At 44.1% G+C, this 25,256-nt stretch overlaps 1 protein-coding gene across 6 annotated transcripts in view; it reads left to right on the plus strand.

Moving 5' to 3' along the window:
• The first annotated feature begins 616 nt into the window (after positions 1–616).
• The window catches only part of LOC131191679 (C-type lectin domain family 2 member D-like), a 42,141-nt gene continuing 17,501 nt past the window's right edge, over positions 617–25,256 (plus strand). Inside the window, exons 1-6 of one of the 6 annotated variants that reach the window (XM_058170067.1) lie at positions 617–1,067; positions 7,584–7,664; positions 12,900–12,992; positions 15,208–15,392; positions 15,493–15,595; positions 16,393–21,537. In XM_058170067.1, the coding sequence (XP_058026050.1) occupies positions 7,646–7,664; positions 12,900–12,992; positions 15,208–15,392; positions 15,493–15,595; positions 16,393–16,580 (588 nt within the window). In that variant the 5' untranslated portion in view covers positions 617–1,067; positions 7,584–7,645 and the 3' untranslated portion in view covers positions 16,581–21,537. The other 5 variants (XM_058170069.1, XM_058170068.1, XM_058170065.1 and 2 more) reach the window with 5 other exon arrangements.

A 25,256-nucleotide genomic window follows, 5' to 3' on the forward strand; every position in this document is an offset into this window, starting at 1 on the left:
GATATCCAAATTGTTTTGCTACCGGTTCTGTGGGTGTGACTTGTGGGTATGGCTTGGTGGGCATGGCAGGGGAAGGATACTGGAAAATCTCCATTCCCTCCCCATTCTAGGGGAAAGATACCGGAAAATCCCCATTCCCTCCCCAATCCTGGGTAAGGGATATTGCTAAATCTCCATTCCCACCCCACTCTGGGACCACCCAGAGGTGGTATTTGTCAGTTCTCTGAACTGCTCAAAATTTCCGCTACTGGTTCTCCAGAACCTGTCAGAACCTGCTGGATTTCACCCCTGGTACTTACCCAGTCACATCCATCCATCCTCACCAACTGGCTGCACTATGTCAGTGGCAGTAAACTAGCCACTCCCATGCCTTTGTACCCACCCATCTGCTTCTACTTGGCCACACCCACCTATCCCTGCCACCCTGGCTGTTGTGTGCCGTCTCATTCTGCCCTGGCAGTCTTTCTCTCACTACAGATTTCAGACAACCCTGAAAGACTTCAACCTTTGCTGGAATGAACCTCTTTGATCTTCGGGCTAATGAGTTTTCAGACATGCAGGTAACTCTTACTAGATTTGCAGTGAACAAATATGAAAGGGGGGGGGTGTTAGTAAATACCAGACAGAAATAAAATGGAAAAGAAAAGTCAGGCAAGCAGGCTGCAAAGTTCTTCATTTAAATGAAATGCATGGCAGTAAGAGCTCTCACTGCTATTGCGGGAAAGTTTGTGGATAATGGATGGCTGAAATGTAAACGAAGTGGGATAGCCTAGCAAATATTTTTAATGTCTAATACTCATAGCCTGACTTGTTCAGTATTGTTGACAGAGGAATCGGTGCATAAAAACAGTGTTGTGAAGAACAAAACAAATAATATACAAAGGAAGACTGGAAGAAAAGATCTAACATTGCTGAGATCTTCCAAAGTATAAGTTAAGCCCCAAACCATCCCCTGGAAAGAGAGGAGCACCTGGGAATATTTTGGCAAACTTTGCGTGAAAAGTCTGAAAATAGGAAGTGGGGAAAAAGGAGCTGGCTCCGCCAAACCTCACCTGCCCAACCCGGGGGTATGTATCTCTCACGCTCTATTTCTGTCTCTGCGTTTTCTCTCCCTCCCCCTCTCTCACCAAGCGCAGCAAGTTCACACCAGCAAGCTCTCCTTCGGGCGCTTCGCTACTTTTATTTCTTCTTTTTGGAATCCCGACTGGCTTCCCTTCAGCCAACCCTCCTCCTCCCCCTACTTCTCATCTCGTGACCCCTCTGGCTGGCGGTGGTGGGGCTGGGAGGTTGCACATGCGCGGGGGGGGGGAAACCCTCCTCAAGCGAGACCCCAAGTACAGCAAAGGCGCGCTTAAGGAAGGTTTTAACAGGACGCAAAAGGACGTGGCTTCTCTCCTGCGCTAAGGCTCCCACCATCGCCTTGCCGTGTCCCCCCCCCCCACTCACGAGAGGAGGGTCGCCAGAGAGTGCAGGAGAGAAGCGGTCCTGTACCTGCCTTCGCACCACGTTTACGCGTAAGACAGCCTTCGCTTCCTGCCGCTTCGGGCTGGAGCTCGTGTCCTCCGCACTCGGCCGAAGAGCTGGGGTGGGGGGGGGGGAGGGAACACGGCAAAGCGATGACCGGAGCCTTCGTGCAGGAGAGAAGCCGCGTCCCTTTGTGTCCTGTTAAAACCCTCCTTAAACGAGTGGCCAGTTGCCGCGCGAAAGAGACTGAGACAGATGTAAGCGCGCACAAACAGAGAGAGATACAGAGGGGAGAAGAGTGAGAGAGAGACACACACAGTGATACACAGAGACAGGAGGGGGGAGAGGGAGAAAGAGTGATGAGAGGGAGGGAGGGAGAAAGATGAGAGGGGGGAAGAAGGAAGATAGAGAGGGGGAGGGAGACAGAGAAAGATGAGAGAAAGGAAGATAGGGAGAAAGAGATTGGAGAGGGAGAGGGAGAGAGGGGGGGGTAGAGAGAAAGAGAGAGATACCTGCTTCCCATAAAAAAGAAAACCTAGAGAGCCACAAAATCTGGGTAGGCGTGGCTGGGGGAGTGTCATGTGACTCGGGGAGTGAGTGATATCGAGTTGGACATGCCCACCCAGGTTTTACGGCTCCCGGTGTTTTTTCTGTGGGAAAGGGGCTCGGATGGCTCTTTAAGTGTTTTAAGGTTCCAGACCCCTGGCGTAGGGTCTCCTGCTTGGCCTGGGGGTTGGACTAGATGACCTACAAGGTCCCTTCCCACTCTCATAATCTGTAATCAGCCTCCCGATTTCTATCCTAGTATCTCAACTACCGAACTGCTCCCTCAGAAAGTGAATGCAGAGATGAAATTTATGACTGTAACTTGTTGCTGGCAATCCTTATGATTTATATTGATATACTGACCATCAATTGTGTTGTAAATGTTGTACCTTGATGAACGTATCTTTTCTTTTACGTACACTGAGAGCATATGCACCAAGACAAATTCCTTGTGTGTCCAATCACATTTGGCCAATAAAAAATTCTATTCTATTCTATTCTAAACGGCCATCTGCCCGGGATGCTTTAATTCAGCTTTCTAAAGGAGCCTCAAGTTTGCCAGTTCTTAGATTTGGCCCCATAAAAGGCATTCGCCACGCATAGATTTTGCCTTTTTCTCCCCCCCCCGCCCCCACATCAACAAGGGTATGACTTCTTGGTGGGGGGAGGAAGCAGCCTATAACTAGGGGGACTGCCGCCTATTTTTTTAATAAATAATTTTCATTGTAGTTTTTCTTTTCCATAACTAATATAGTTAATTCTAAGGTTAGTTTATTCATTTCGGCACATTCAAATATTTTCTGAATAATCAATCCCTCTGGCGGTAAGTTATGGTGGGGGGGCTGCAGACTAATTAGTTTTAAATTGTTCCAAGTGGGGTCAGAAGTATTCGCGGAGAAGGCACGAATGAAAGGAGAGCAGCCTTTGCCAACCTTAAGCCGGAGTGCCTGGAACGTTCTGGGAACTGAAATCCCAAATCTTGACAACATTGGGAAGCGCAACTCGAAGGAGAATCGCTTCTGTTGCAAAAGGAAAAGGGGCGGAGATTGGAGGAGGAGTTATTGGGGAGGGAGAAGGGGAAGGGAGTATGATTTAGGACCAAAGCTGCAAAACCTGGGGAGAGGAAAGAAGCCCTCGGACGCCGCACGCTCAGGTGGGGAAGGGGCTCGGCTCTGGGTCTGACCGGGTGGGGGGTGGGAAAGCTCCCCTCGCGGTCCTCGGGAAGCCAGCCCTGCCCTCGGCGCGGGAATGTGGCAGCTCCGCTCCGGCCGCGCTTTTATAGGCAAGTCGGAACAAGGGCGAGGCGAAAAAGTTTTCCAAAGCTCCCTCCCTCGCCAAGCAATTCTTTTTCCTGCCAGCCGCGTTAATCAGTGTGTAAGATCTGCTGCAGGAAACTAGTATTAAAAAAAAGGGGGGGCGGGCACGCAGTGCAATTGGTCAGAAAAGAGGGGCGTGTTTCCTTTTTTACGCCGAAGAGCTGCAAGGTTGCCTAACCTGTTAGGGTTGCGTGGATCGTACTTCGGGGCTGCGCGGCCTCCTTTGAGGCTTATGCAAAAAGCCTGCCCGTCCTTTAGCGCAGGACTCTCCGACATTGGCGACTTTTAAGCCTGGAGGACTTCAGCTCCCAGAATTCCTCAGCCAGCAAAGCTTTGCTGGCTGGGGAATTCTGGGAGTTGAGTCCTCCAGGCTTAAAAGTTGCCAAGGTTGGAGACCCCTGCTTTAGCGTGAAGATTAATCCTCGGGGGTTATTTCCAGCAATAACTTCGAGGTGAAGAAATTTAAGAGTTCATGTAGGGGTTCTCTGGGTTTGGGGTCTTTATTTTGCAAGCAGGGGGTGTTGCACATGCTAAGGATATGTGTAATGCAATGATTAGTAGTACCTTTTCTCTACTGTTGTGATGAGGTTTGTGCTGTATGAAGCACACAGTAAAAGCTTTTGGCGACTTGGGCCATGCAGGAAAAATCGTTTTCCTTAAAACACTTTTGTAATAATGTTATTGAACATAGCAGATAAAGAGATAATACAAAGTTTTAAAAAACAGTAAAAAGGAGAATTAGAATGTGCAACGAAGGAAAAAAATGTTTAAAGAAATGACTTCAGCTTTATAAACTAGTTTTAATAACATCGCTTTCCACTGTTTCAATGGAAAATCTTTTTTCAGTGCCATTGTAATTTAGAATGGTTAGTAAACAAACGATTGTAAGTTGAGGACTGCCTGTAAATGCTTTTTGCTTTGCCTGAATTTACTTGGTGTTTTGTATTTCCAAGGTGGGCAAAGAAACCCCCTTTGCAAAGGTAAAATTATGTCTTTCAAATTGCCCGTCTTTTTTAAGTGTGAGGGTTAATCCCCAGTTATTTTTCCAGCAATAACTTTGAGGCAGAGAAATTAAGAGTTCATATAGGGGTTCTGTGGGTTTGGGGGCTTTAGGGCAGGGGTCTCCAACCTTTTGGACCTCAGGGACCACGAAGTCCATAATTTTAAATCCCGGGGACCACTAATACGAATCCAGTGCGCCACTTGCTGAAGAGAGTTGCGAAGAGAGCGCCCCCCTCCCCCGGGCAACATCCCCGGGGAAGTGGGCAAGCCGGGCGGTGGAGCGCCCTTTGAGTTTTCCCTCCGGCTGAGTAAGCAGCCCAGAGACTACAGGAGGAGGAGGCGGGCAGAAGCGGGAGGGGGGAGAAACAAGGTGCACCGGGAAGGATCGCTGCCTGCTGTGCCGACCTCACAAAATTGAGGTGGGGTGTTGATAATTTTTTTGTTTTTGTTTACATTTATACCCCGCCCTTCTCCGAAGACTCAGGGTGGCTTACAATGTATAAGGCAATATGGGACAGCTCCAACCCCCATGTGCCTTGCCTCACTTCATGGCAGTGGCACCCGTGTAACACATGCTGCCCTGCCCTGTTGCGGCAGTGAGCCACCAGACAATGGGATGGAGTGGGCAGGATCTTAACTAGGGCTTATTTGCAGGGTAGGGCTTATATTAGGTGCATGCATAAAAAGCTAGGGCTTATTTTTGGGATAGGTCTTGTTTTCGGTGAAACATGGTTATCTAGAATCAATGTTTTCTATTCACACATGTTCAAGTCACACATATAACTGGTGTTTTTTATCATTTGCTCGCTTGTTTTCTGATGTATTAAATACATCATTTGTTTCTGTATCCAATAAAAGAACTTCATTCTCTTAATACAGGTAGTCCTCAAAGTCAACTTGCAAAGCATTCTTGGCCTGCTCTTGAGTTGCCATAGGCAAGGGGGAACCCTGTCCCTCAACCTACGGCCGCAATTAGCCCAAAATTGATGTTGCTAAGTAATAAATTTGTTAAGTGAGTTTTGTCCCATTTTACGACTTTTCTTACCACATTTGTTAAGTGAATCACTGCAGTTGTTAAGTGAACCTGGTTTATCAGAAGGCCACAGAAGGGAATCATATCACCCCAGGACACTGCAGTCGTCATAAACATGAGTCAATTCCCAAATGTCTAAATTTGGATCACGTGACTGTGGGGATGCTGCAATGGTCGTAAGTGTGAAAAACAGTCATAAGTCACTTTTTTCAGTGCCGTTGTAACTTTGAATGGTCACTAAACAAACTGTTGTAAGTCAGTTTGTAACTGTTGTAAGGGCCGTGGTGGCTCAGGCTGTAAGAAGCCTGTTATTAAAACACAGCTGCCTGCAATTACTGCAGGTTCAAGTCCCACCAGGTCCAAGGTTGACTCAGCCTTCCATCCTTTATAAGGTAGGTAAAATGAGGACCCAGATTGTTGGGGGGGCAATAAGTTGACTTTGTAACTATACAAATAGAATGAGACTATTGCCTTACACACTGTAAGCCGCCCTGAGTCTTCGGAGAAGGGCAAGATATAAATGTAAAAAAAAAAAAAAAAGTCGAGGACTACTTGTATTTCATGCCTGAGACTCGGTGCAGTTGCATGCCAGGCTCCATTGCCTGAAGGTTAATTTTTTTCCAACAACAGTTTTGCTTCAGAGAGACTAGAGTTTGTGCAGGGGTCCTGCGTGTTTGGGGGGCTTTATTTTGCAAACGGGGTGTGCACTACTTTGGATCATACGTATGCTAAGGATATTGTGGTGGAATTATTAGTAGGACTCGTTTAGTACATTTTGGTGAGTAGGTGTGTTTTCTGGTCTTGTGATGAGGTTCCTGCTGTGGGCGGCATGAAGAACACAGCGCTTTTTGTGACTGTGAGGTCTTTGTGATTGTGAGGACTCCCACTTCAATGGAGGAAAAATAGTTTTTCTTTAAATGCTTTTGTGATAATTTTATTGAACGTTACAGTTAAAAAGAGAAGAACTAAAACCAAAGTAAGAAAATAAATAAGGAAGTAGAAAGTGCAGAGAATGAAGGAAGAAAGAAAATATGGGAAAAAAATTACTTTCTTCTCCATAATAAGTATAAACAGTTTTAATAAATTATCACTTCTAACATTTCAGCCAAATAAGGGCCTCTGGTGGCTCAACGGACTAAGTCTGTCTGTTATTAACACAGCTGCTTGCAATTACTGCAAGTTCAAGTCCCACCAGGCCCAAGGTTGACTCAGCCTTCCATCCTTTATAAGGTAGGTAAAATGAGAACCCAGATTGTTGGGGGCAATAAAAGTTGATTTTGTATATAATATACAAATGGATGAGACTATTGCTTAACACAATGTAAACCGCCCTGAGTCTTCGGAGAAGGGCGGGATATAAATTCAAATTAAAAAAAAAAGTCTTCTAGGGGTGGGCTTCAAAATTTTAGCAAGGAGTTTTTTTGCCCAGTTGCTGGGTGGGCGTGCCCTAGTTGCCACCTAAACCAATGGGGGAGGGGCGTTTTTGCCCTACCTGGGCTCTGGAGGCTTTCCTCGAGCCTCTGGGAAGGCGAAAACACCCTCCTCAGGCTCTGGAGGCCCAGGCCCATTTTTCACCCTCCCCAAGCCTCCATGCATGCTCTGCACTTACCTGCATCCAAAACGTGCCACATGGGGACTCCTGGGAGTGGAGGGGTGGAGTGGGCAGGGCCAGCCAGGAGTGGGATTTGGGGGTTCTCCGAATGGCACAGAATCTTAGCTAGACTTTCTACTGAACCCCCAGCAGCCCACCCCTGTCTTCCCATTTATCTCTACTTCCCGTATCTCATCTCTTTTCTATAAACAAATCTTTAAAACCTCTTCACTTAGTCAAGTTAGCAAAAGTCCATTAAAGGTTACCAAAGATAACATATACTCTAATCTTAATTGTATAAACCAACTTTACTTTTAGTTTTAACAATCTTCATGCTTAATCTCCCAAATAATGTCTTAGAAATTGATCTCTTTATTTATTTTTATAGAAGCTTCATGTCTCTTCTGCCAAGCACTGCTATGTAGCTAATTTCTTGACTGCTTGTTCCTTTGCTATTAATAGTTGATCCTAAAAGGCAAAAGCTGTCCAATACTTCCATTTGTTCGTTGTCAGTACTGATACCTCCTGTTATTAGTTGGTCTTTCCATTTAATCTTTATATTAAATCTTAAATATGTCAACAATAGTGTACGCAGGAATGAGTGATACCAATTTCTTTCCTTTCCATGCAGTCTGAATCCTGATTGATTGATTGATTGATTGATTGATTGATTGATTACAGACAGCTTGGAAGATGCCAGAAGAAATTAAAGGTGAGGCATTCAGGTTTTTCTTTCATCTATCTGAGAACTACAGAAAGCAAGAGAAAAGTCCTAGAATACTGATGAAGTCAGAGGAAAACTCTTAATTAATTCTATGGCTAAAAACTTTGCTGTCTATTCTAAGCAAAGGAATTGTAAAAGATGTAAGACAGGCATGAATTGAAAGAGCAAACTTGGATGGGCAAAAGTTTTGATTTGCAATATCTTCCAGATGATCTATGTCAGAGGTGGGTTTCAGCAGGTTCTGACCAGTTCTGGAGAACCGGTAGCGGAAATTTTGAGTAGTTAAATAAATACCACCTCTGACTTTCCCCGCCCCCATCTATTCTCTACCTACTGAGTCCCAGCTGATCGGGAGGAAATGGGGATTTTGCAGTATCCTTCCCCTGGAGTGGGGTGGGAATGGAGATTTTACAGTATCCTTGCCCACCAAGCCTTGTCTTGCCCACCAAGCCACACCCACAAAACCGGTATAAAATTTTTTAGAAGTTCATACATAACTTCTTGTGCAAAAGCAAGCAGGTCTTCTAATATGTCCCCCCAAAAAGCAATGGAAATATCCCAGATCTAGGCTCCATTTTGTCCTATGACAGGGGCATCACTTCCTAATGTGAAACGTTGCAAACTGATCAACGCTCATGAGGTTTTTGGCAGTCACCTTGAGTTTTGCCTGTAAACTTTCAGCAGTGCAGGATTTGGGGACGGACCTTTTCTGCCGTTTTATTTTTTATTCTTCCATGAGATATTTGCCTACTGAGCTATTACGACTGCGAGGTTCCCCCGCCTCGCAGGAATGGCCCTCCAGGTTATCGAGGGCCTACCTTAACGAAGGGTCTTGGGACCCAGAGAGGTGGCATGCGGCCAAGAAGAATTTTTGGGGGTTTTTAAATAGGTTTTTAAAGAAGGGTTTTTTAAGGGGGGGAGGGATAAGATGGGTGGGGGGAGTAACCCGTCAGGGAGGGGTCCAGTCCCTGCACTTGCTCGCGGCACTACATCATCTGGTCCGAAGGCAGAGGGGGAGGGGTTTGTTCCAGGTTTAGAGGGTCGTTCTATCTGTACGGTAAGTGGGAGAGGCAGATATGGCAGAAGCGGGGGGCCGTATCGATTTTTGGGAGCACGTGCTCGCTGTTTAAAAGCGATCACATGCTCCGGCCCCTTAGTCTTTACCCGTTCCCCGGGCGGCCATGATCCTCAGAGCTTGGGTCTTCAGTTGATGTTATGTAATGCTCGGTCTGTGGTTAATAAAGCCCCCCTGATTTGCGACCTTATTCAGGGGGAGTCCGCGGACCTTATGGGCATTACGGAGACCTGGTTGGGCTCAGAGGGGGGTGTCCCCCTTGTTGAGTTGTGCCTTCCGGGTTTCCGAGCATTTCATCAACCGAGAGCCCAAGGTAGGGGTGGGGGGGTGGCGGTTGTTATTAGGGAAGGTCTAGAGCCGAGGGAGGCCACTGTTCCTCAGATAGCCGGTTGTGAATCCCTCTTTGTGAGGTGGGGCCATAGGAATCAGTTGGGCTTGTTGATCACGTACCTGGCTCCTTGCTGTGTGACTACAGCCCTACCCGAGTTGTTGGAGGTGCTTGCCAGGGTGGCAGTTGAGACCCCCAGACTTATAGTCATGGGGGATTTCAACTTGCCATCGACCGGCTTGTCATCGACAGCGGCCCGGGAGTTCCAGGCTTCCATGACAGCCTTGGACCTGATTCAAGTAATTGATGGCCCTACGCACACTGGAGGAGGCACACTGGATCTAATTTATATCTCTGGACAGTGGTTAAATGATCTGGAATTACATGATTTAGTAACAGAACCGGTGTCATGGTCAGATCATTTTCTCCTTCGCCTGGACTTTCGGACCGCCACCCACCACCTCAGGGAGACGGAACCAATGCGTTGGTTCCGTCCCAGGCGCCTGATGGACCCCGAGAGGTTCCTGACAGAGCTTGGGCCGTTTCCTGAGGATCTGGCCCACGGCACGGCTGAAGAACTAATTGTGGCCTGGGAACAGGCCGCGGCTGGAGCTTTGGACCGTGTCGTGCCTTTGAGGCCTCTGACCTGGCGCAGATCTCAGCCGGCCCCTTCGTTTCCCGAGGGGCTGAGGGAGATGAAACGCCAGAGAAGATGCCTAGAGAGTACCTGGAGGTCCAGTCGTTCCGAAGCTGACCGGACACTAGTTAGGTCTTATTCTAAGGCCTACCTAGTGGCACTGAGGGAGGCGAAGCGTACCTACGCTTCCACCCTCATTGCGTCGGCAGATAACCGCCCGGCCGCCCTGTTTCGGGTGACCCGCTCTCTCCTTCATCAGGAGGCGCGGGATGACCCTTTGCAGGGACGTGCCGAGGAGTTTAGTGGTTATCTATACGATAAAATCGTTCAGCCCCGGGATGGCTTGGACCGGAATTGGGATGATCCAAGTGAGAGGGCGGAGTCGCGTCCTGTCGAGATTGTTTGGGATGAGTTTGACCTGTGGCTCTCGAGGACGTGGACAGGTTGTTGGGGAGGCTTCACGCCACCACATGTTTACTGGACCTGTGCCCTTCCTGGTTGGTGCTCGCCACACAGGAGGTGACATGAGGCTGGCTCCAGGGGATTATTAATGCTTCCTTGTTGGAGGGGGTTTTCCCTGCTGCCTTGAAAGAGGCGGTAGTGAGACCCCTTCTCAAGAAGCCCTCCCTGGACCCAGCTATTTTGGGTAATTATTGTCTGGTTTCCAACCTTCGCTTTGTTGCGAAGGTTGTAGAGAGTGTTGTGGCACGGCAGCTACCCCAATACCTGGATGAAGCTGTCTATCTAGACCAGTTCCAGTCCGGCTTCCGACCCGGTTATAGCACGGAGACGGCTTTGGTCGCGTTGGTGGATGATCTCTGGAGGGCCAGAGACAGGGGTTATTCCTCTGCCCTGGTCCTATTAGATCTCTCAGCGGCTTTTGATACCATCAACCATGGTATCCTGCTGCACCGGTTAGAGGGGTTGGGAGTGGGAGGCACCGTTTACCGGTGGTTCTCCTCCTATCTCTCTGACCGGTCGCAGACGGTGTTGACAGGGGGGCAGAGGTCGACTCCAAGGTGCCTCATGTGTGGGGTGCCGCAGGGGTCGATTCTCTCACCCCTCCTGTTCAACATCTATATGAAGCCGCTGGGTGAGATCATCAGTGGCTTTGGGGTGAGATACCAACTGTACGCTAATGACACTCAGCTGTACTTTTCCACCCCGGGCCACCCCAACGAAGCTGTTGAAGTGCTGTCCCGGTGTTTGGAAGCCGTACGGGTCTGGATGGGGAGAAACAGGCTCAAGCTCAATCCCTCCAAGACGGAGTGGCTGTGGATGCCGGCACCCCGATACAGTCAGCTGTTGGGGGCGAGTCATTGGCCCCAAGGGAAAGGCTGCGTACCTTGGGTGTTCTCCTGGATGGACGGCTGTCGTTCGAAGATCATTTGACGGCCGTCTCCAAGAGAGCTTTTCACCAGGTTTGCCTGGTTCGCCAGTTGCGCCCCTTCCTTAATCGGGATGCCTTATGCACAGTCACTCATGCTCTTGTTACCTCTCGCTTGGATTATTGCAATGCTCTCTACATGGGGCTCCCCTTGAAATGCACTCGGAGGCTTCAGTTAGTCCAGAATGCAGCTGCGCGGGTGATAGAGGGAAGTGCACTCGGAGGCTTCAGTTAGTCCAGAATGCAGCTGTGCGGGTGATAGAGGGAGCCGCACGCGGCTCCCATGTAACCACTCCTGCGCAGGCTGCACTGGCTGCCTGTGGTCTTTCGGGTGCACTTTAAGGTTTTGGTTACTACCTTTAAAGCGCTCCATGGCTTGGGGCCTGGGTATTTACGGGACTGCCTACTTTTACCCCATGCCTCCCACCGACCCGTACGCTCACACAGAGAGGGACTTCTCAGGGTGCCGTCCGCCAAGCAATGCCAGCTGGCGGCCCCCAGGGGAAGATCCTTCTCTGTGGGGGCTCCTACCCTCTGGAATGAACTTCCCCCTGGCTTGCGCCAAATACCTGATCTTCGGACCTTTCGCTGCGAGTTGAAAACGTATTTATTTACTCGCGCAGGGCTGGCTTAAGTTTTTGTTAAATTTTTTAAATTTTAAATTTCTGGATGAATTTTAATGAGTTTTTTAGTTTTTAAATGTTTTTAAATTTTCGGCCAATTGTATAATAAGTTTTTTTATTTTGTTTTAATTGTATATTGTTTGTGTTCCTATTCTGGCTGTAAACCGCCCTGAGTCCTTCGGGAGAAGGGCGGTATAGAAATGTAATAAATAATAATAATAATAGGTATTTTCCATTTCCAGGGCAAAAACCCTGCCACTGAGTTTTGGCTATTAGAGGGAAGTCCAGATCATCCCTCCAAAGAGGAAGAAGGAATTGATGTTGATACCTTTGTCTCAAAGAATAAGATCCAGTTAATTTTTGTAATGCTTTTGGAGAAGATGAGGAAGTTGGGATGGCGGGCTCTGTTTTCCACTCTGCTGTACTATACTTGAACTATATATTGTGATATTACATTTTAGGACTTGGATAAGATGCCCACAATTGTTGCCAGCTTTTTCTTCTGGCAGGGTTGTTCAGCATTTAAGAGTGATGGGATTCATATTAACTGTGTGTCTCCCACAAATGTGAGAAGGATGTAGGCTATTAGCCACTCCAGAGCCAAGTCATAAAATGGGGCAAATTCACTTAATAAATGTTTCACTTAACAGAAATGCATCTGGTGATGATGCTGTCTATCCCACATTTTTCTAGTCTACAAAGATTGTGATCTACTTTCTTGAATGCCTTAAAAGGTAAAGGTAAAGGTTCTCCTTGCACATATGTGTTAGTCGTTCCCAACTCTAGGGGAGCAGTGTTCATCTCCGTTTCAAAGCCAAAGAGCCAGCGCTGTCTGAAGACGTCTCCGTGGTCATGTGCCCGGCATGACTAAATGCCAAAGGCGGACAGAGCGCTGTTACCTTCCCACCGAAGGTGGTCCCTATTTTTCTACTTGCATTTTTTACGTGCTTTCGAACTGATAGGTTGGCAGAAGCTGGGACAAGTAACCGGTGCTCACCCTGTTCATCGGCACTAGGAATTCAAACAGCTGTCGAACAATCTTTCAATCGAGAAGCTCAAGTCTAAATATACTAGTCCATAGCATTTCATGGGTCTAATAATTTAGTCTGTCAAAGAATAATATAAATAAAATCATGAACTTCACATCCTAATATTTTTCTGTCTGTTTTTCAGCTCTCATACCTAAGTGCATTTCAGGCAAACTACTCATTGTAGGAGCTATTGTTGTAATTGCAGCTTTTACCATTATTATCATTTCATTGGCTGGTAAGTAAGGAGAGATTTCGATTTAATATTTTCCATTGTTTTGTTGTTGTTTAAATCAAGGTCATCCCATGTATGAATGATTACATTTAAGCCACAGAATGATATGGAAGGAAGTAGCAGCAAGGAGGAGTAGGGAATGTCAAATAAATCAAAATGATGTTTGTGCCAGTGCAGTTGAATCCCAGTTGAATCCCAGACTGACTATCTATCTATCTATCTATCTATCTATCTATCTATCTATCTATCTATCTATCTATCTACCTACCTATCTATCTATCTATCTATCTATCTATCTATCTATCTATCTATCTATCTATCTATCTATCTATCTATATTTAGAAAATTTATATTGCCAACTATTCACACTTGGCAACTCAAGGCAGCTTACAGGAATATAAAAACATCATATCTAAAAACTAAAACTAATAAAAATAAAGTAATAAAATAATATAAAAGCCCCCCACCCCGGCAACAACACATCACGCAAGCCATTTAATGGGCTCTGATTTCCCCAGGCCTGCTGGCAAAGCTAGGTCTTCCGTGCCTTCCAGAAGAGTGTTAGGGTGTCTTTGTAGGTGTGTCAAACGTTGCCTGCATATCCAAAAAAGCAAGAAAGTTATTGCACTGCTATCATTGCCTATGGACATTTTTGACACTCGCAAGTGCCCCAGGAAGGCAAGATTGCTACGTAAAAGTTAGGACAAGCCAACATAGAAATAGCAATAGCAATTAGACAAATATACCGCTTCACAGTGCTTTACAGCCCTCTCTTAAGTGGTTTACAGAGTCAGCATAATGCCCCCAATAATCTGGGTCCTCATTTTACCCACCTTGGAAGGATGGATGGCTGAGTCAACCTTGGGAGGGTCAGGATCGAACTCCTAGCAGTGGTCAGAGTCAGCCTGAAATACCGCATTCTAACCACTGAGCCACCATGGCTCTGGGGACAGGAAGAAGATAACATGATCTAACATAAACAAACTTCCATTTGATTTTAATGCCTTTTCATTCTTTTTTTTTTTTTATTGAAAGAGTTTTAAAAAACAAAAACATTTTTCCCCCTTTTTCCCCCCCTCCCAAAACCCCTTCCCCTCCTCCCCGGCTTCCCGGTCAATCACAAGGTATTGTTATACATAAACCAAACATAGAACAAAATTTTCCCTTCCAATCCAAATAACCACATCCACAGCTTTTCATCTCCCAACCCCCTCCCCATTACATAAAATAACTTTCTAATTATTCAAAGGCAATCTGATATTTCTTAATCTGATATCTATTTTGTAGATAATCAATCCATTTTTTCCATTCAATTAAATATCTTTCCTGCGTATTGTCTTTTAAAAAAGCTGAGATTTTAGCCATCTCAGCCAAATTAGAAGAATGGATACTGAAAGTTACTAATGCCTTTTCATTCTTGACCATTTCTCGTTTTATTGCACAAACCCAAATACAGTCGTTCTCAACTTATGACCGCAATTGAGCCCCAAATTTATGTTAAGTGAGGCATTTGTTGAGTTTTGCCCCATTTTACGATCTTTCTTGTCACAATTAAGGGAATGATTGCAATTGTTAAGTTAATAAGATGGTTGTTAAGTGAATCTAGCTTCCCCATTGACTTTGCTTATCAGAAGGATGGCAAAAGCTAATCCCGGGACGCTGCAACCACCTTAAATATGAACCAGTTGCCAAGCATCCAGAGTTTCATTGTGTGACCACTGGAATGCTGCAACAGTCAAAAACACTTTTTTTTGGCAAGTGGTTTGCCCCTGCCACCTTCTCCTTCTTAGGTCTGAGAGAGAGTGACTAGCCTAAGGTAACTCAACTGGGTTTTGTGTCTAACCCAGGACTGCTAAAGGTAAAGGTTCCCCTCGCACATATGTGCTAGCCGTTCCCGACTCTAGGGGGCGGTGCTCATCTCCATTTCAAAGCCAAAGAGCCAGCGCTGTCCGAAGACGTCTCCGTGGTCATGTGGCCGGCATGACTCAACACCAAAGGTGCACGGAACGCTGTTACCTTCCCACCAAAGGTGGTCCCTATTTTTCTACTTGCATTTTTTACGTGCTTTCGAACTGCTAAATTGGCAGAAGCTGGGACAAGTAACGGGAGAACACACTGCAGTTTAAGTGAGGAACCTTAATATTAACTACCAAACCTTGTTGTCAGAACTGTAGTTGCTTGTGAGTTCTATCATTTGTCCATTTTGCTTTATTTATAGTTAAAAAGATAGAAACATGTTTGCCTTGCCGTCCCCTTGTAAGTGTTCCCTGCCTAGATTCTTGGATTAGCTACAATGGAAAATGTCTCTATGTCTCAAAAGAAGAAAGGAATTGGTCTCTCAGTTTAACAACGTGTACCTCATTTAATGCATCCTTGGCTGTGATTGATACTCAGAAGGAATTGGTAAGGAATAAGGAGACATCATGATTAATTTCTTACACTTTCTTCCTCCAATTAGTCTTTTAAATGAGAATTTTTCTATACATTCTCCCCCTTCTCCTAGGATTTTTGGGTGGATATTTTCCGTTCCTCTCATTACTGGTTTGGTCTCTCAAGAAAAGTTAACCAGATCTGGAAATGGTCCAATGGCACAGAGTTTAAAAATCAGTAAGTAATGTTTTATTTCTTTGCTTTTAGGATTTATAGAGTTATTTAACTATTCAAAGTATTTACATACCGTATTTTTCAGAGTATAAGACGTACCTTTTCCCCCTCTAAAAGGGGGGGGGGAATTTAGGTGCATCTTATAGACTGAATATGAGTGATTTTGGCCTCCCAAACCCTCTGTGCATCGCGTTTTTGCCCTCCCCGACCCCCAGAAACACTCTGCAGTGCTCCACATGACCCGTTTTTGCCAAAAACGGGCCCATTTTTGGGTTCCCAAGTCCTCGGTGCATTGTGTTTTTGCCCTCCCAGGCCCTGAGAAGCACTCTGCAGTACTCCACCCTTCCAGGCCCCCAGAAGCATCTTGCAGGCCAAAAACAGGCATGTTTTTGGTGAAAGTGGGCCATGCAGAGCACTGCAGAGTGCTTCTGGGGGCCTTGGAGGGCGAAAATGCAACATGCGGATACCAAAAACTATTTTTTTCTTGTTTTTCTTCTGTAAATTTAGGTGCATCTTATAGTTCAGTGCATCTTACAGGTCAAAAAATAGGGTACATCATGCTTCAGTTTGAATGGCTGAAATAATAATAAAAATAGTAATTTTTACCTAAGGGTCTCTCTGAAAAAAATAAGGCACTGAAAGGGGAGGAAAAGATAAGAAAAGTGCTCAGGGAATAGTATGTAACATCTGTTAGCTGATGTTCCCTGTATTCTAAAGCTGCCAACCTTTCTGGAAGGATCATTTTTGCAGTGCTAATTTCTACCCACGCAGATAGTAGTAATTCCTTGTTCTTTTTGCAAGTTTCCAGTGCGAGGAGAAGGCTTCTGTGCATATCTGAATGGAAAAGGGGCCAGTAGTACCGTATGCTTCATGAAGAAACGTTTTCTCTGCAGCCGGCCAGAAAGTTACAACAAGGCTGGAATGAAGGGGAGTTCCTGGCTGGGAGAAATATGGTGGGGAGGGCAGAGCAATATGACCATTGAGTGACAGCATCTCAGGGAGGTCTTAACATTTTGTGAAGTGGTATATAAATCTAAGTGCTATTGCTATTTCTAGTCAGTATTTTAGAGCCTGGAGTCTTAACTGCACTGAATGCCTGCTAATGATGAGAGGCAGCAAAGCTCTGTGACAGGAACAAAAAAAGGACCCAGAACAGTGGTGGGATTCAAGTAATTTAACAACCGGTTCTCTGCCCTAATGATTTCTTCCAACAACCAGTTTGCCAATCTACTCAGAAAGTTAACAACCAGTTCTCCCGAAGTGGTGCGAACTGGCTGAATCCCACCACTGACCCAGAGAGAAAAACGAGCCTGAGATGCCACAAACAGAAAATTCCAAGCATTTGGAACATTTCAAAAGTGTCAGCAATCTCTAGATAGCTGAAACTGAAGTATTTATTTCAGCACAATCCTACAGCAAGTAAGTCTCTTCAGGGATGGGCTTCAAAAAAATTAGCAAGGGGTTCTCTGCCCAGTTGCTGGGTGGGCGTGGCCATGGTGGGTGTGGCCTAGTCAGCACAGCAGGGGGAGCGTTTTTGCCCTCTCTGGGCTCCAGAGGCTCTCCTCGAGCCTCCAGGAGGGTGAAAACGGCCTTCCCCGGCTCTGGAGGCCCTCTGGAAACAGGCCTGTTTCCGGCCTTCCTGAACTTCTGGTAGGCCCGTTTTTCGCCCTTCCCGAGCCTTGGTGTGCACTCTGCACTTATCTGCATTCAAAATGGGCTGTGTGGGGACCCCTGGGAGGGGAGGGGCAGAGTGGGTGGGGCCAGCCAGGAGTGGGATTTGGGGATTCTCCGAACTGCACAGAATCTTAGCTAGAGGTTCTCCCGAGCCCCTGAGAAGCCCCAGCAGCCCACCCCTGAGTCTCCTTCTTTTCCTCTTTACCCCCTTGGCAATCTGCACTGATAAATCTAATGCCATACTTGACTGGGAAGAAGGCAATTTCTCTTCCTCCAAAGATGAAGTTCTACAGGTGAAAGAGGGGAAGATACACAAAACAATATTAAGAGGTGGATGCAGATTTGATTGCTAAGAACTGCCTATTAACTGCTAAAACAGTTATTGCTGTTAGGTGGCAATCAGAAGTTAGGGTTAAGCTACTTTTACAGCCCCACAGATTCTGCTGCAGATTGCATGTTTTTCAACAAAAGTGGGTGGGAAAATAGAAGAGTAGTATTACACTCACTTTTGCAACTGCTTCATCATTCTATTCCTATTCCTATTCTGTTCTGTTCTGTTCTGTTCTATTCTGTTATTCCTATTCTATTCTATTCAATTCTCTATTCTATTCTATTCTATTTTCTGTTCTATTCTATTCTATTCATTCCTATTCTATTTTCTATTCCATTCATTCCTATTCTATTCTATTCTATTCTATTCTATTCTATTCTATCATAGAGTATATTCCATTGAGCTTATAGAAATCTCTTGACTTCCCGGATGGCAGAGTCTTAAAAGGAATAATGCTTATTTTTAGTCATTCCACACTCCCTTCAATGATCTTTAAACACAGAGATTTCATTTAAGGAGAAATCTATATCTATATCACCTGTATGGCCTTTGCTAAATTTTGGGAAGAGAGCCAAGCTCATGGGCGAGAATAGCATAAATCCCAGAAATGATTAAATCAGCTAGCCAATATCCATACAGCAGAAATATATGTGTAAAAATACAATAGTCTTCAGCTTAAAACCATTCTTTTAGTCAGTTTGAAATTGCACCGGTACTGAAAAAAGTGATTTATGACTGGTTTTCACACAACTTTCGTAATATTCCCCATGATCATGGGATCAAAATTTAGGTGCTTGGCAACTGGTGTGTACTTCTGATAGTTGCACTCTCCTGGGGTCATGTGATAACCATTTACAATACAATACAATTCAATTCTTTATTGGCCAAGTGTGACTGAACACACAAAGAATTTGTTTTGGTGCATGTACTCTCAGTGTACGTAAAAAAAAAGATACATTCGTCAAGAATCATAAGGTACAACACTTAATGATAGTCATAGGGAACAAATAAGCAATCAAATCATATTAGGAAACAGTCAATATAAATCTTAAGTATACCAGCAACAAGGTTACAGTCATACAGTCATAAGTGGGAGGAGATGGGTGATGGGAACATTGAGAAGATGAATAGTAATAGTAATGCAAACTTAGTAATAGTTTGACAGTGTTGAGGGAATTATTTGTTTAGCAGAGTGATGGCGTTCGGGAAAAAACTATTCTAGTGTCTAGTTCTGGTGCGCAATGCTCTATAACATTGTTTTGAGAGTAGGAGTTGAAACAGTTTATAACCCTTCCAGCCAGCACAAAACTAGGTTTACAGATTTCCCTGGGTTATTTTCCAAGCCTACATTTCACAATTCCACCAGCTTCTGTATTATCTTATGTTATTAAGGTAAAAAAGTCTCCCTTGAGCCAAGATTGTTCTCTTGACTTCATGGACACATTTGTGTAGGTTTGGGATCAGGACTATGGTAATGAATTGTCACTGTCTTCTTCCAAGGGCCTGGAGCCCTAATGGAGGCATGTCGCCCACACTGAAGGTGGTTAATGGACTGAGAAAAGATTCTGCCTCCACACCGTTTGTGCCTTGCTCCTTTCCTTGCCATCTTTGTTATTTTTTAATGTTAGTACTTAATGATCTTAATAGTTAATGTTTTCCTTGCTTCCATTACTATTTGAAGGCCACCTCTAGCTAGGCAAGATGGGCAGCAGTAGTGGGATTCAAATCCTGTCGCTACAGGTTCACTCGTGGGCATGCGCACTCTTGCACATGCAATGCTTCTGCACATATGACGTCCAGGCATGTGGATGGAGCCTCCCGCCACCACTACCGGTTCGCTGAATCCGGGGCGAACCGGTAGCAACCCACCACTGATGGGCGGCATATAAATTCAGTAATAATCCTGGAATGGTTATAGTTCCTACACCAGATACTGTTTTGGAATTTCATGTGGAAGGTGAAGTGCTAACTTAGCATCTGCCTGCAACTCATTAAAGTAGCCGCTTCTATTTCCAGCATTGCAAAGTATATCCAAAGTACTGTAAATCTTAAATGTTCACCCAGTGTTAAAAAGCAAAAACAAAAAATGAGAACGTATTTTAAAATCCATGCCGTAGCCTCAAAAGGGACAAATAATGAAAATTAGCATGGAGCAGTGGTTTAGATAACTGAATTTTGTGCAGAAGATCCCAGTTAAAATCCAACCTCCGTCAATGGAAGCTCATGAGGGGAGCCCCACTCTGAACTCAGCATAACTGACACCAGTGTTTCTCAGAAGATTTGTAGGAAGAGCCTTCTACCTCTACTCCGTTTGTGCCTTGCTCCCTTGCTTGCCATTTTGGTTAATATTTAAGCTATTTTAATGTATTTTTATTGTTTGATGTTTGATATGACTGATATATAATAAATACTGCTTGGTTTCCTGCACCAGAGAGTGTTTTGCATTTCGTGTGAAAGGTGCAGAAGTGCTAACATGGCATCTGCCAGCGTTCATTAAAGTAGCTGCTTCCATTTCCAGCATTGCAAAGCAAAGTATATATCCAAAGCACTGTAAATGTTCACCCAGAATAAAACAAAAATAAAAGGCTCACAAGGGGTATGAACTTAATAGCTTAGGTTGTAGACGTAACTTTTCAGAGGTTTTACCAGTACATAAGGAACAAAAAGGTAAAGGCCAGCGTGTAGTGGAGTTTAATGTGTGGCTAAAGGAGTGGTGTAAAAGGGAAGGCTTTGGTTTTATTAGTCATGATGTCTGCAACTGGTCCAATGAAAAATTGTATAAAAGAGATGGATTGCATCCATCAAAGAAAGGGACTGAGTTACTTAGCAATAAATTCACAGATTTTCTGGATAAACATTTAAATTGAACAGTGGGGACAGAGAATTAACTGATACAGAAAATTTCTGTCCCCAGCAATCGAAAACTAAAAGGGTTATCAGTGCATGTAACATAGATGTCTGTATGGGTAAGACTATCAGCCCTGCTATCAAGCAAAACCAAGCATTTAACAGTGAGTGCCATACCATGTGCACTAAACCAACAGGTGGCAAGAAAGTAGGGGCAGTCAACACAGGTTATGTAGACAGTAAACACAAGGTCAATCCAAATGGACTCAAATGTCTATACACCAATGCACAGAGTATGAGGAATAAACAGGGTGAATTAGAAATTCAAGTAAATGAGGGCAGATATGATATTGTTGCCATTACGGAAACTTGGTGGGATGAAACTGACAAATGGAACATACAGCTAGAGGGATATAAATTATTTAAAAGAAATAGACCAAATAAAAGAGGAGGTGGAGTTGCACTATATATAAGAAATAACTACATCTCTACAGAAATAGAGCACAACAATGATAAAAATCATCTTGAATGTATTTGGGTCAATATAAAAGGGGTGAAAAACGATATTGCCATAGGTCTATACTATAGGCCACCCAACCAAACAGAGGAAGTAGATGAACTTTTTGCTAGTCAGCTAACTAAGGTATGTAGGAAGCACATCACAGTAGTAATGGGGGATTTTTTTTTTGTTTAAAAAAGTTTTATTTTAACATTCTTATCCAATAACATATCCAATAACATATTTAATGTACCATCATATACAATTAATCGGATCTGCCCGGTCACCACCCCCTTCCTTTTACTCTCCTTCTCTACCTTCTTCTACTTTCCACAACCATCCTCCCCCTCTCTTATCTACATCCTCTCCTCCTTCCTCCCTACTCCTTTCTTCTCCCTCTTCTATCCCTCTTCCTTCCTTTCCTCTTCCTCCTCTTCTCTTTCCTACCTCCTTCTCTCTTCTACTTCCTTCTTTCCCATCATTCTGAAGTGGTAGCCAGGCAGCTCCGATCTTACATTAATTATACATCTTCAATCATCTTTGTACATTAACTATCAATCCATTTTCTACCCTCATCCCCCCTCCCCCTCCCTTCCCCTTCCTCCCCTCCCCCCGGGACTTCCGAGAACCGAATACAGGGTATAAAACTAACAACAAAATTAAAATATAGCACAAATCATAATCCATAATCACTCCTTAAAACCTCCACTCCCCTTCCAGAGACAAAGAAGATACTTTTCTTCCAATCCATTATATATCAGACCATTCCACTCCTAGAGTTCTCAGAAATTTCCGATTGAGTTAGTGTTTGTTCTTGAATAAAGTACATAGTTTTTAATATCCAACCTTCATCAATCAATATCAAAACAACGTTCCATCTTCCAATATTCACCAAGGGTTCTTCTAAAATGTCTTTCTTCCTTAAGCAGTCTCTCAAGAATAGTTCATATTTCCAACTTAATTTCTTTAATTTTTCTGTCCAACCTTCAAGGATAAACAATAGTCCATCTTTTCACATCTTTAACATTTATATACAACAAATAATATTACAAATATCCAATATATCAATTGTAATAATTAAAATCTTCACTTTACCTTACTTATATCAAATAACATTATTAAAATTACACCTATAACTTATCCAAAATATATCTATTATAACAATTACATTCTAATTAGCCATATAACAACATTACATCCATCTCTTAAATATAATATTTAATCCAAATTCCTAAATTTTACTATCTATCCTCCAAAGTTAACCAATATTCCATCTTCCTATTCCTTTATACCTCAAATATATCAAATAGTACCCCTAAAATTACACATTTATATCCAAAATAAATCATTTACAAAAATTAACCATAATCATATATAATAGAGTTAAACATTCTCCCTCCCCTTCTTCTGTCTTACACATTTTCCAAAAGAATTCCCAATCTTTAATACATTAGTATAAAAATCTCGTGCTTTACAAATTGTATTGAGAAAATACTTTCTTCCTTTATAATTCACTGTTAAACCAGCTGGAACCTCCCATCTAAAATATATCTGATGTTTCTTAAATTCATCCACTAAAAAGGCAAATTCTTTTCTCTTTCTTAACATTTTAGGAGGAATTTCCTTCATCATTATTATATCTTGTCCTAATATTTGAAATTTATTTTTATAAAATGCTTGCAAAATTCCATACCTAATCTTCTTATTTGTAAAATAAATAACCACATCTCTCGGTAAACACTTCTGCCTTGCCCACCAAGAATTAACACAATAAATTTTTTCAATATTAACTTCAAAATCTTCTGGTTCCACTCCCTCTATCTGAGCAAAGGCCTGAATAAAAATCTCGTGCTTTACAAATTGTATTGAGAAAATACTTTCTTCCTTTATAATTCACTGTTAAACCAGCTGGAACCTCCCATCTAAAATATATCTGATGTTTCTTAAATTCATCCACTAAAAGGCAAATTCTTTTCTCTTCTTAACATTTTAGGAGGAATTTCCTTCATCATTATTATATCTTGTCCTAATATTTGAAATTTATTTTTATAAAATGCTTGCAAAATTCCATACCTAATCTTCTTATTTGTAAAATAAATAACCACATCTCTCGGTAAACACTTCTGCCTTGCCCACCAAGAATTAACACGATAATTTTTTTCAATATTAACTTCAAAATCTTCTGGTTCCACTCCCTCTATCTGAGCAAAGGCCTGAATAAAAATCTCTTTCAAATTTTCTTCCTTACACTCTTTTAATCCTCTCACCCTTATAGCATATTCCATTAATTTATATTGTAATATAACCCTTTCTTCATCTGCCTTATCAACCTTAACCTGAATATCATCTATTTTATTTTCTAAATTCAGATTAATTTGAACTTCATCTATTTTCCTTTGCAAATCTAAATTAATTTGGTTAAATTCATCCAGTCTTTCTTCTGTCTGTGTGCTAGATAACAATAATGGGGTAATTGATTCCTTTAATTTTTTCATCTCCCTCCTCTGCTCTTCCACCAAATCTTTAAAATCCAGTATTTCTTTCTCCATTTCATTAAATTTTTGATCTATTTCTGAAAGATGAGCCTCCATAAACTCCTGTAAAAAATTCCTTAGACTTTCTTTAATATCCTCTCTCAATTTCCGTACCTGAAGTGAAGAAATTTCCAATATTTTAGAAGTGGTTAAATCTCTTTGCTTAAAGGCCATTTTTATTTATTTATTTATTTTATTTTATTAAATTTCTATACCGCCCTTCTCCCGAAGGACTCAGGGCGGTGTACAGCCAGAATAAAAACACAGAATATATACAATTAAAAGAATTTAAAATGAACTATTACTATACGGCCGATAATTAAAACATTTAAAAAATTTAAAATTTAAAATTTAAAATATTATTAAAACCCCAATTTAAAATCAACTATTTATGCCAGTCCTGCTTGAATGAATAAATACGTTTTAAGCTCACGACGAAAGGTCCGAAGATCAGGCAGTTGACGTAAGCCAGGGGGGAGTTTGTTCCAGAGTGTTGGTGCTCCCACAGAGAAGGCCCTACTCCTGGGGGCCGCCAGCCGACATTGTTTGGCGGACGGCACCCTGAGAAGGCCCTCTCTGTGAGAGCGTACGGGTCGATGGGAGGCATAAGGTAACAGCAGGCGGTCTCGTAAGTACCCGGGTCCTAAGCCATGGAGCGCTTTAAAGGTGGTAACCAGGATCTTGAAGCGCACCCGAAAGACTACAGGAAGCCAGTGCAGACTACGGAGCAGTGGTGTTACGTGGGAGCCACGAGCGGCTCCTGTTACCACTCACGCAGCTGCATTCTGGACTAACTGCAGCCTCCGGGTGCACCTCAAGGGCAGCCCCATGTAGAGAGCATTGCAATAATCCAGCCGAGACGTAACCAGAGCGTGAGTGACTGTGCATAAGGCATCCCAGTCAAGGAAGGGACGCAGCTGGCGAACCAAGCGCACTTGGTAAAAGGCCCTCCTGGTGACGGCCGGCAGATGTTCATCAAAGGACAGCCGACCATCCAGGAGGACACCCAAGTTGCGAACCACTTCCTTTGGGGCCACTAACTCGCCCCCAACAGTCAGCTGCGGATGCAGCTGACTGTACTGGGGTGCCGGCATCCACAGCCACTCCGTCTTGGAGGGATTGAGCTTGAGTCTGTTTCTCCCCATCCAGACCCGTACGGCTTCCAGGCACCGGGACAGCACTTCGACCGCTTCGTTGGGGTGGTCCGGGGTGGAAAAGTACAGCTGAGTATCATCAGCGTAAAGATGATAACTCACCCCGAAACCACTGATGACCTCACCCAGCGGCTTCATGTAGATGTTGAACAGGGTAGGCAAGAGAATCGACCCCTGAGGTACCCCACAAGTGAGGCACCTCGAGGACGACCTCTGCCCCCCTGTCAACACCGTCTGCGACTGGTCGGAGAGATAGGAGGAGAACCACCGATAAACGGTGCCTCCCACTCCCAACCCCTCCAACCGGTGCAGCAAGATACCATGGTCGATGGTATCAAAAGCCGCTGAGAGATCTAATAGGACCAAGGCAGAGGAACAACCCCTCTCCCTGGCCCTCCAGAGGTCATCCACCAACGCGACCAAAGCCGTCTCCGTGCTGTAACCGGGTCAGAAGCCGGACTGGAACGGGTCTAGATAGACAGCTTCCTCCAGGTACCAGGGAAGCTGCCATGCAACCACATTCTCTACAACCTTCGCTAAAAAGCGAAGGTTGGAGACTGGACGATAATTACCCAAAATAGCTGGGTCCAGGGAAGGCTTCTTCAGGAGGGGTCTCACCACCGC

This window comes from Ahaetulla prasina, chromosome 2, assembly GCF_028640845.1.
Source record: "Ahaetulla prasina isolate Xishuangbanna chromosome 2, ASM2864084v1, whole genome shotgun sequence".
Lineage (NCBI taxonomy): Eukaryota > Metazoa > Chordata > Lepidosauria > Squamata > Colubridae > Ahaetulla > Ahaetulla prasina.